General features: G+C 41.6%; 1 protein-coding gene across 5 annotated transcripts in view; it reads right to left on the bottom strand.

Annotated features, from left to right (window-relative positions):
* Nucleotides 1-12500, bottom strand: part of LOC133557251 (carbohydrate sulfotransferase 15-like) — a 142156-nt gene that overhangs the window by 9095 nt on the left and 120561 nt on the right. For all 5 annotated transcript variants that reach the window (XM_061907585.1, XM_061907583.1, XM_061907582.1 and 2 more), the window contains one exon: nt 7172-7315. In XM_061907585.1, the coding sequence (XP_061763569.1) occupies nt 7172-7315 (144 nt within the window). The remainder of the gene's footprint in view (nt 1-7171; nt 7316-12500) is intronic.

Here is a 12500-nt window from a genome sequence, read left to right as displayed (position 1 = left end):
AGCCCTAAATCACAAGTATCTCAAAGGGCTGCAAAGGCAGACCTCATGGTAGTGTACCATGAGGTCAAGATCGGGGTTAGGTCTTTTGAGCAAAGGATGAATAACTGCTTTTTTGAATGCTAGTGGAACAGTGCCGGAGGAAAGTGATACGTTTATAATATTTAGCACTGATGGACCTAATATTACAAAAAGCTCCTTGGTAAGTTTCCCAGGAAGTGGGTCAAGTAAACATGTTGTTAAAAATTTATAAAAAATGTTTACCATTAATAATAAAAGTGTAAAAAAAAAACAATGTAGTTATTTAAAAAGTGTGATTTTTCTGCTTAAAATAATACTTGTTTCACAGAACTAACAATAAAAAATACAATAAGGAAATAATTCGACCTTAAAACCTTTTTTAAAAAAAAGTTTTTATTTTAATATATTTTGTTGCGGATCTGGATGAACACCAGTATTTCTATAATTTATTTTCTATCAATATAATTGTACAAATTGATTAAAATCTGTAGGATGGATGTGCAGAAAACATCAAATAAGAGTGATTGAAAATCGTTTATTCCAGGCCTGGGCAATTATTTTGACTCGGGGGCCGAATTTAGAGAAAAAAATGTGTCTGGGGGGGCCAGTATATATCTATTGTCAGAGTTATTTGTTGATGAACCCCAAGATGCAGAGACGGAGGCAGGCATAGAATATGAAAACATGATTTAATTAAAACTAAACAAGAACAAACAAAAAGCACGCACGTGGGCGGAATAACAAACTAAGGGAGCTAGCACTGGAAGCTAGAAAACAAAAAGGAACTTTAGCATAGGGGGGTTGCCCACATCTGAGGTCCTCTCCAAGGTTTCTCATAGTCAGCATTGTCACTGGCGTCCCACTGGATGTGAATTCTCCTTGCCCACTGGGTGTGAGTTTTTCTTGCCCTTTTGTGGGTTCTTCCGAGGATGTTGTAGTTGTAATGATTTGTGCAGTCCTTTGAGACATTTGTGATTTGGGGCTATATAAATAAACATTGATTGATTGATTTGATTGATTGATAGTGGATAGCAAACAGAAAAACTGGAAATAACTAATGCTAACAGAATCAGCTTACCGCTACGACGACCAGGACAAAATGTAGCACGACAGGTAGTAGCTGTAACAAAACGACATGACAGGTAGCACGACAAGAGTGACGTGTGGCAACGACAATACAATGATCCGGCGACTGACACAAGACAAAGTGGGTACAAATAGGAGCAGGCTGATTGGCAACAGGTGTGGCCAGGTGCCAATCAGCCGCAGCTGAGGAGGAACACAGCACTCAGGGAACAAGACAGGAAGCTGACAAAATAAGAGCACTAGACAGGAACTAAAGACAGGAGATACTAAACACAGAGGAAACAGACAAATGCAGAGGAAAAAACTAAAACGTAGACAAACTGTCATCTATTTTTAGGAACACTAATACAAAACCTCACAATAAAGTCTGATTGAATGCTAAAAACGGTTTGACAGACCGCCTTGAAAACAGAATGGAATTTTAATAATACAACTTTAACATTTGACAACCAAATAATAAAACAAGGTGACTCTGTAAAAAATCTGGGTATTATCTTCGACCCAACTCTCTCCTTTGAGTCACACATTAAAAGCGTTACTAAAACGGCCTTCTTTCATCTCTGTAATATCGCTAAAATTCGCTCCATTCTGTCCACTAAAGACGCTGAGATCATTATCCATGCGTTTGTTACGTCTCGTCTCGATTACTGTAACGTATTATTTTCGGGTCTCCCCATGTCTAGCATTAAAAGATTACAGTTGGTACAAAATGCGTCTGCTAGACTTTTGACAAGAACAAGAAAGTTTGATCACATTACGCCTGTACTGGCTCACCTGCACTGGCTTCCTGTGCACTTAAGATGTGACTTTAAGGTTTTACTACTTACGTATAAAATACTACACGGTCTAGCTCCAGCCTATCTTGCCGATTGTATTGTACCGTATGTCCCGGCAAGAAATCTGCGTTCAAAAGACTCCGGCTTATTAGTGATTCCTAGAGCCCAAAAAAAGTCTGCGGGCTATAGAGCGTTTTCCGTTCGGGCTCCAGTACTCTGGAATGCCCTCCCGGTAACAGTTCGAGATGCCACCTCAGTAGAAGCATTTAAGTCTCACTTTAAAACTCATCTGTATACTCTAGCCTTTAAATAGACCTCCTTTTTAGACCAGTTGATCTGCCGCTTCTTTTCTTTCTCCTATGTCCCCCCCCTCCCTTGTGGAGGGGGTCCGGTCCGATGACCATGGATGAAGTACTGGCTGTCCAGAGTCGAGACCCAGGATGGACCGCTCGTCGGGACCCAGGATGGACCGCTCGCCTGTATCGGTTGGGGACATCTCTACGCTGCTGATCCGCCTCCGCTTGAGATGGTTTCCTGTGGACGGGACTCTGGCTGCTGTCTTGGATCCGCTTGAACTGAACTCTCGCGGCTGTGTTGGAGCCACTATGGATTGAACTTCCACAGTATCATGTTAGACCCGCTCGACATCCATTGCTTTCGGTCCCCTAGAGGGGGGGTTCCCCACATCTGAGGTCCTCTCCAAGGTTTCTCATAGTCAGCATTGTCACTGGCGTCCCACTGGATGTGAATTCTCCCTGCCCACTGGGTGTGAGTTTTCCTTGCCCTTTTGTGAGTTCTTCCGAGGATGTTGTAGTCGTAATGATTTGTGCAGTCCTTTGAGACATTTGTGATTTGGGGCTATATAAATAAACATTGATTGATTGATTGATAAATTTTTCTATGACCGATAAAACACTGAATATTGACAACATATGAACGTCACCCACCCTCTCAATCCACAAATTTTACATCCATCCATCAATCCATTTTCTACCGCTTATTCCCTTTTGGGGTCGCGGGGGGCGCTGGTGCCTATCTCAGCTACAATCGGGCGGAAGGCAGGGTACACCCTGGACAAGTCGCCAACTCATCGCAGGGCCAACACAGATAGACAGACAACATTCACACTCACATTCACACACTAGGGCCAATTTAGTGTTGCCAATCAACCTATCCCCAGGTGCATGTCTTTGGAAGTGGGAGGAAGCCGGAGTACCCGGAGGGAACCCACGCAGTCACGGGGAGAACATGCAAACTCCACACAGAAAGATCCCGAGCCTGGATTTGAACCCAGGACTGCAGGAACTTCGTATTGTGAGGCAGACGCACTAACCCGTCTGCCACCGTGAAGCAAGCCAAATGCAACAAAAATGCAACAAACAGCTAAATATAACCAGAGTAACTAGTAGGGTTGTACGATACACCAGTATTAGTACAGTACCACGATACTAATGAATCATACGTGGAACTATACCGCCAAAGAAAGTACCTGTTCGCCACACCCTAAGATTTTTGGGTTAAAATAAAGCCAATCATGCAATTTTTTCTGGTCCCTTTTATTTACAAAAGCACCGAAAAGTATCGAAATAAAATTGGTATCAGGACAACACTAGTCACTAAAATATCACGCAAAAGCGCAGATTTCAACCATTGAAATACTTAGTATAGTTCAAGATTTACGGTCATTTGAAAACATCCCTGCACATGATAATGGCAGCTAAACTTTCCATCTTAAAGATCTAAAAACAATTATGACAAAATAATGACTAGAATCACATTTTGCAAGTGCATAACCAGGAATTAGCAGCAAAACCTGTGTTTCTTGAGTAAGCAGGGAGTCTTGCAATACACAAACCCCCCGCTAGATGGCAGCAGTGCTGAAGTAAGTCAACAGGCTGTTTGTGTTACAGGTAATGAGGATGTTTTATATCCTAGGGCAGGGGTCACCAACCTTTTTTGAAAGCAAGAGCTACTTCTTGGGTACTGATTAATGCGAAGGGCTACCAGTTTGATACACACTTAAATAAATGGCCAGAAATAGCCAATTTGCTCAATTTACCTTTAATAAATAAAACTACGGGTATATATATAAAAAAATGGGGCTTCACGGTGGCAGAGGGGGTTAGTGCGTCTGCCTCACAATACGAAGTTCCTGCAGTCCTGGGTTCAAATCCAGGCTCGGGATCTTTCTGTGTGGAGTTTGCATGTTCTCCCCGTGAATGCGTGGGTTCCCTCCGGGTACTCCGGCTTCCTCCCACTTCCAAAGACATGCACCTGGGGATAGGTTGATTGGCAACACTAAATTGGCCCTAGTGTGTGAATGTGAGTGTGAATGTTGTCTGTCTATCTGTGTTGGCCCTGCGATGAGGTGGCGACTTCTCCAGGGTGTACCCTGCCTTCCGCCCGATTGTAGCTGAGATAGGCGCCAGCACCCCCTGCGACCCCGAAAGGGAATAAGCGGTAGAAAACGGACGGAAAACGGTATTTCTGTCCGTCATTCCGTCATACATTTTTTTTCCTTTTATGGAAGGTTTGTTGTAGAGAATAAATGATGAAAAAAAACACTTATTGGACGGTTTAAAAGAGGAGAAAACACGAAAAAAAAAAAAATTTAAATTTTGAAACATAGTTTATCTTTAAAATTCAAAATCCAACCGAAAAAAATGAAGAGAAAAACTAGCTAATTTGAATCTTTTTGAAAAAATGAAAAAAAAGAATTTATGGAACATCATTAGTAATTTTTCTTGGTTAAAATTAATTTTCGAATTTTGATGACATGTTTTGAATAGGTTAAAATCCAATCTGCACGTTGTTAGAATATATAACAAATTGGAACAAGCTATATTTCTAACAAAGACAAATCATTATTTCTTCTAGATTTTCCAGGACAAAAAATTTAAAAGAAATTCAAAAGACTTTGAAAAAAGATTTAAATTTGATTCTACAGATTTTTTTAGATTTGCCAGAATACATTTTTAAAATTTTAATCATAAGTTTGAAGAAATATTTCACAAATATTCTTCGTCGAAAAAACAGAAGCTAAAATGAAGAATTACATTAAAATGTATTTATTATTCTTTACAATAATAATAAAAAAAAGGACTTGAACATTGATTTAAATTGTCAGGAAAGAAGAGGAAGGAATTCAAAAGGTAAAAAGGTATATGTGTTTAAAAATCCTAAAAACATTTTTAAGGTTGTATTTTTTCTCTAAAATTGTCTTTCTGAAAGTTATAAGAAGCAAAGTAAAAAGAATAAATTTATTTATTTAAACAAGTGAAGACCAAGTCTTTAAAATATTTTTTTGGGATTTTCAAATTCTATTTGAGTTTTGTCTCTCTTAGAATTAACCCTTGTATTATGTTGAAAAAAAATGACATTGATTATGTTGCGGGTCGTTTTGACCCGTACTGTGTAAATGCACTCAAAACAGTCAAGAAAACAGGTTAAACCAATAATTTATTTTAGAGTATATAAACATTTAGAAAAGTGACATACAATACATTTTTTATTCCAATTGTATTATGTCAAGGGTCAATTTGACCCATTTCAGTTTTTGTGTTGATCAAAGTACTGGTTATCCTTTCTTTTTCTTGCTGAAATCTGGTGACTTTTCCTCATCTAGGGGTCATGAACTGGTGTGTAAATCTGGACACTTTGTTGTGTAGTGGAATGTTTGTGCAAAGTTTGTATAAAAAGATGATGTTGCGAGTCATTTTGACCCAGGCGCTTTAATGTGGGTAAATAGCTGTTCAGATCCAAAAATAAACATGTCTCCTCGATGTACTTTTTACTTTGATGTACAATTGTTTGTATTTTGATTGTCTCTGAGATCCAGAGCCAGGTGTGTGAAGAGAGGGAACTTTCTCACACTTGTCCTTGTCTCCTCAGATGTCATCCTTCTGGAGCTCGTTTTTGGTGAGTTTGTCAAAGAGATGACATGAGAACAGTGACAAGGACAAGCTTGAGAAAGTTCCCTCTCTTCACACACCTGGCTCTGGGTCTCGGAGGCGATCAAAATACAAACAATTGTACATCAAAGTAAAAAGTACATCAAAGAGACTTGTTTATTTTGGCTATTTACCCACATTAAAGCGTCTGGGTCAAAATGACCCGCAACATCATATTTGTATGCAAACTCTGCAAGACATCCCACTACTCAACAAAGTGTCCAGATTTTACACACCAGTTCATGACCCTAGATGAGGAAAAGCCACCAAATTTCAGCAAGAAAAAGAAAGGATAACCAGTAACAGTTCGAGATGCTACCTCAGTAGAAGCATTTAAGTCTCACCTTAAAACTCATCTGTATACTCTAGCCTTTAAATAGACCTCCTTTTTAGACCAGTTGATCTGCCGCTTCTTTTCTTTCTCCTATGTCTCCCCCTCCCTTGTGGAGGGGGTCCGGTCCGATGACCATGGATGAAGTACTGGCTGTCCAGAGTCGAGACCCAGGATGGATCGCTCGTCGGGACCCAGGATGGACCGCTCGCCTGTATCGGTTGGGGACATCTCTACGCTGCTGATCCGCCTCCGCTTGAGATGGTTTCCTGTGGACGGGACTCTCGCTGCTGTCTTGGATCCGCTTGAACTGAACTCTCGCGGCTGTCTTGGAGCCACTATGGATTGAACTTCCACAGTATCATGTTAGACCCGCTCGACATCCATTGCTTTCGGTCCCCTAGAGGCGGGTGGGGGGGGGGGGGGGGGGGGGTCCTCTCCAAGGTTTCTCATAGTCAGCATTGTCACTAGCGTCCCACTGGATGTGAATTCTCCCTGCCCACTGAGTGTGAGTTTTCCTTGCCCTTTTGTGGGTTCTTCCGAGGATGTCGTAGTCGTAATGATTTGTGCAGTCCTTTGAGACATTTGTGATTTGGGGCTATATAAATAAACATTGATTGATTGATACTTTGATCAACACAAAAACTGGAATGGGTCAAATTGACCCTCAACATAATAGACGGGTTAAAAATGTCTTGCTAGTAAATAAATAAAATTAATAAAATAGAGGCAGCTCACTGGTAAGTGTTGCTATTTGAGCTATTTTAAGAACAGGCCAGCGGGCGACTCATCTGGTCCTTACGTTGGTGACCCCTGTCCTAGGATCTATCATGTCCTTAAGTAGAACATAAGCATGGCCCATATATGCTAGAAACTCCATAATAATAATAACAGTAAATATTGTTTTGAATCACTCGGACTTACACTTTGGTGCAGATCTGGACAAAAGTGCAACTTATTTTCACTTAGTCGAGTGAGTCATGGAAGTGGCCATGGTCACGTGATCTTACCGATGATGACGTTGGGCCGTGCGGGCGCCCCGCTGTCATTGGCCGTCAGGTTGCCTTGGATGAAGTAAGCGGCCTCATCCAACAGGTCCAGGTAGTCCTCCACCGGGTAGCGGCTGTAGAAGCCCTCGTTGGAACGGATGATCCCTGCGTAGTCAAAAGAGGCGAGATCCTTAAAATCGGAGAATTTTGCTTTTTTTTTTTTAATAGAGTTAAAGTCGGGCTAAAGATTTTGAAAAAAAAATAAAATAAAAAAAAATATTGTAAAAAAATAAGTAAACGTGTAATTAAATGATAATATTTATTGTAAACTATAAAATTACAAATATAGTAATAAATTAATAAAATGAGCAGACTGAATCTTTATTTTCTTCAACATGAAAAAATGCATGCGCTGTTTTTTTATTTTGAATACACTGATGCCATCCATTTTCTACCGCTTGTCCCTTTCGGGGTCGTGGAGGGTGCTGGAGCCTATGTCAGCTGCATTCGGGCGGAAGGCGATATACACCCTGGACAAGTCGGCGCCTCATCATTTTACAAAATTCCACATCAAAACTTGATTTTTCAGTTTCAAAATTACCGTAAAGTAAAGTAAAGTAAGCCGCGACTTTTTTCCTACGCTTTGAGCCCTGCAGCCTATAAAACGGTGTGGCTAAATTTATGGATCATAATGTAAATGGCTTTAAAGAAAAACTGAACAGGTGTGTTGTCGGCGCTATCTGTTGGACGAGTTTGTTCACTGCAGGTGTTGCATTGCCCTTCTGTTTAGATTGAGTTATGAACCGGAAATAGAGTCACCGTTCTGTCTTTTATTTTGAATACAGTGATGCCATCCATCCATCCATCCATCCATTCATCCATCCATTTCTACCGTTTGTCCCTTTTGGGGTACTGGAGGGTGCTGGAGCCTATCTCAGCTGCATTCGGGCAGAAGGCGGAGTACACCCTGGACAAGTCGCCCCCTCATTATTTTACAAAATTCCACATCAAAACTTGATTTTCCAGTTTCAAAATTACAGTAAATTCCGGACTATAAGCCGCTACTTTTGTCCTACGCTTTGAGCCCTGCAGCCTATAAAACGGTGCGGCTAAACTTATGGATTTTTCACCGCTGATGGTCGTAATGTAAATGGCTTTAAAGAAAAACTGAACAGGTGTGTTGTTGGCGCTATCTGTTGGACGAGTTTGTTCACTGCAGGTGTTGCATTGCCCTTCGGTTTAGATTGAGCTATGAACCGGAAATACAGTCACCGTTCTGTCTTTTTATTTTGAATCCACTGATGCTAGCTATCCATCCATCCATCCATCCATCCATCCATCCATTCATCCATCCATCCATCTGTTTTCTACCACTTGTTCTTTTTGGGGTCCTGGAGGGTGCTGGAGCCTATCTCAGTTGCATTCATGCGGAAGGTGGCGTACACCATGGACAAGTCGGCGCCTCATCATTTTACAAAATTCCACATCAAAACTTGATTTTTCAGTTTCAAAATTACAGTAAATTCCGGACTATAAGCCGCTACTGTTGTCCTACGCTTTGAGCCCTGCAGCCTATAAAACGGTGCGGCTAAACTTATGGATTTTTCAGCGCTGATGGTCGTAATGTAAATGGCTTTAAAGAAAAACTGAACAGGTGTGTTGTCGGCGCTATCTGTTGGACGAGTTTGTTCACTGCAGGTGTTGCATTGCCCTTCTGTTTAGATTGAGTTATGAACCGGAAATAGAGTCGCCGTTCTGTCTTTTAATTTTGAATACAGTGATGCCATCCATCCATTTTCTACCGCTTGTCCCTTTCGGGGTACTGGAGGAATACAGTGATGCCATCCATCCATCCATCCATCCATTCATCCATCCATTTTCTACCGTTTGTCCCTTTTGGGGTACTGGAGGGTGCTGGAGCCTATCTCAGCTGCATTCGGGCAGAAGGCGTTTACACCCTGGACAAGTCGCCTCCTCATTATTTTACAAAATTCCACATCAAAACTTGATTATTCAGTTTCAAAATTACAGTAAATTCCGGACTATAAGCCGCTACTGTTGTCCTACGCTTTGAGCCCTGCAGCCTATAAAACGGTGCGGCTAAACTTATGGATTTTTCACCGCTGATGGTCGTAATGTAAATGGCTTTAAAGAAAAACTGAACAGGTGTGTTGTTGGACGAGTTTGTTCACTGCAGGTGCTGCATCGCCCTTCTGTTTGGACTGAGTTATGAACCGGAAATAGAGTCGCCGTTCTGTCTTTTATTTTGAATACACTGATGCCATTTATCCATCCATCCATCCGTTTTCAACCGCTTGTCCCTTCCGGGGTCCTGGCGGGTGCTGGAGCCTATATCAGTTGCATTTGGGCGGAAGGCGGTGTACACCCTGGACAAGTCGCCATCTCATCCATCTATACATCCATTTTCTACCGCTTGTCCCTTTCGAGGTCGTGGGGGGTGCTGGAGCCTATCTCAGTTGCATTCATGCGGAAGGTGGGGTACACCATGGACAAGTCGCCTTCTCATTATTTTACAAAATTCCACATCAAAACTTGATTTTCCAGTTTCAAAATTACAGTAAATTCCGGACTATAAGCCGCTACTGTTGTCCTACGCTTTGAGCCCTGCAGCCTATAAAACGGTGCGGCTAAACTTATGGATTTTTCACCGCTGATGGTCGTAATGTAAATGGCTTTAAAGAAAAACTGAACAGGTGTGTTGTTGGACGAGTTTGTTCACTGCAGGTGCTGCTTTGCCCTTCTGTTTAGACTGAGTTATGAACCGGAAATAGAGTCGCCGTTCTGTCTTTTATTTTGAATACACTGATGCCATTTATCCATCCATCCATCCGTTTTCAACCGCTTGTCCCTTCCGGGGTCCTGGCGGGTGCTGGAGCCTATATCAGTTGCATTTGGGCGGAAGGCGGTGTACACCCTGGACAAGTCGCCATCTCATCCATCTATACATCCATTCTCTACCGCTTGTCCCTTTCGAGGTCGTGGGGGGTGCTGGAGCCTATCTCAGTTGCATTCATGCGGAAGGTGGGGTACACCATGGACAAGTCGCCTTCTCATTATTTTACAAAATTCCACATCAAAACTTGATTTTCCAGTTTCAAAATTACAGTAAATTCCGGACTATAAGCCGCTACTGTTGTCCTACGCTTTGAGCCCTGCAGCCTATAAAACGGTGCGGCTAAACTTATGGATTTTTCACCGCTACTGTTGTCCTACGCTTTGAGCCCTGCAGCTTATAAAACGGTGCTGCTGAATGTACGGATTTTTCACCGCTGACGGTCGTAATGAAAATGGCTTTAAAGAAAAACTGAACAGGTGTGTTGTCGGCGCTATCTGTTGGACGAGTTTGTTCACTGCAGGTGTTGCATTGCCCTTCTGTTTAGATTGAGTTATGAACCGGAAATAGAGTCGCCGTTCTGTCTTTTCATTTTGAATACAGTGATGCCATCCATCCATCCATCCATCCATTTTCTACCGCTTGTCCCTTTCGGGGTACTGGAGGAATACAGTGATGCCATCCATCCATCCATCCATCCATCCATTCATCCATCCATTTTCTAACGTTTGTCCCTTTTGGGGTACTGGAGGGTGCTGGAGCCTATCTCAGCTGCATTCGGGCGGAAGGCGGAGTACACCCTGGACAAGTCGGCGCCTCATCATTTGACAAAATTCCACATCAAAAGTTGATTTTTCAGTTTCAAAATTACCGTAATGTAAAGTAAAGTAAGCCGCTACTTTTTTCCTACGCTTTGAGCCCTGCAGCCTATGAAACGGTGTAGCTAAACTTATGGATTTTTCACCGCTGATGGTCATAATGAAAATGGCTTTAAAGAAAAACTGAACAGGTGTGTTGTTGGCGCTATCTGTTGGACGAGTTTGTTCACTGCAGGTGCTGCTTTGCCCTTTTGTTTAGATTGAGTTATGAACCGGAAATAGAGTCGCCGTTCTGTCTTTTATTTTGAATACACTGATGCCATCCATCCATCCATCCATCCATCCATTCATCCATCCATTTTCTACCGCTTGTCCCTTTCGAGGTCGTGGGGGGTGCTGGAGCCTATCTCAGCTGCATTCGGGCGGAAGGCTGAGTACACCCTGGACAAGTCGCTACCTCATCCATCTATACATCCATTTTCTACCGCTTGTCCCTTTCGGGGTCATGGGGGTTGCTGGAGCCTATCTCAGTTGCATTCATGCGAAGGTGGCGTGCACCATGGACAAGTCGCCCCCTCATTATTTTACAAAATTACCATGAATTGATTAACGTGGACCCCGACTTAAACAAGTTGAAAAACTTATTCGGGTGTTACCATTTAGTGGTCAATTGTACGGAATATGTACTGTACTGTGCAATCTACTAATAAAAGTATCAATCAATCAATCAATCAATCAATCAATCAATCCACATCAAAACTTGATTTTCCAGTTTCAAAATTACAGTAAATTCCGGACTATAAGCCGCTACTTTTGTCCTACGCTTTGAGCCCTGCAGCTTATAAAACGGTGCGGCTAAATGTATGGATTTTTCACCGCTGACGGTCGTAATGTAAATGGCTTTAAAGAAAAACTGAACAGGTGTGTTGTCGGCGCTATCGGTTGGACGAGTTTGTTCACTGCAGGTGCTGCATTGCCCTTCGGTTTAGATTGAGCTATGAACCGGAAATACAGTCGCCGTTCTGTCTTCCAGCCGTCCATAGCGGACTACTCGTATAGATTCTTCATGCATTGTTCCAAGCAACGTTTGTAAGTTTTGCATTACAACTAAAACAATTCTTGCTTACCAAACCGTCCCATGTTTGATGTCTATAGGAGTGTTTTCTTCCATTTTCTTGATGTGATGAAGCTAGCGTTGTTAGCTTTAGCTAATATGCCAACACGTTTACGAGTGGTTTTGTTAGTGCATAATAAATATGTTCCTTTTTGACTGTACTTAAATGTATAATGTATTTATATTATTCACATGTGAATAATACTGTATAATAGACTGTATTTATGTTATTCACATGTGAATAATGCTGTATAATACACTGTATTTATATTACTCACATGTAAAAAATACCTAAGTGTTTATTGTCTATTACTTTATTGATCCCTGGGGGATCAATAAAGTACTTTCTATTCTATTCTATTCTTTTCTATTCGATTATTAACTTACAATGGCATTATTTTAGTATTTTTTTCTGGTTCGTAAACTCACCAAAACACCATTGTTACTGAGTCAGTTTAGCTGATTGGCGAGCTTGCCTCTGCAGCTAGTGAGTCCATGACGATGACTTCTGTTTTGTCTGATCAGTCGTTTTACTGCCATGTTACAGGCACTGTTTGGAAACAA

The sequence above is a fragment of the Nerophis ophidion genome, linkage group LG08 (genome assembly GCF_033978795.1).
Source record: "Nerophis ophidion isolate RoL-2023_Sa linkage group LG08, RoL_Noph_v1.0, whole genome shotgun sequence".
NCBI lineage: Eukaryota > Metazoa > Chordata > Actinopteri > Syngnathiformes > Syngnathidae > Nerophis > Nerophis ophidion.
The sequence above is the reverse complement of the archived record's forward strand: the minus strand, read 5'-3'. Positions and strand labels throughout refer to the sequence as shown.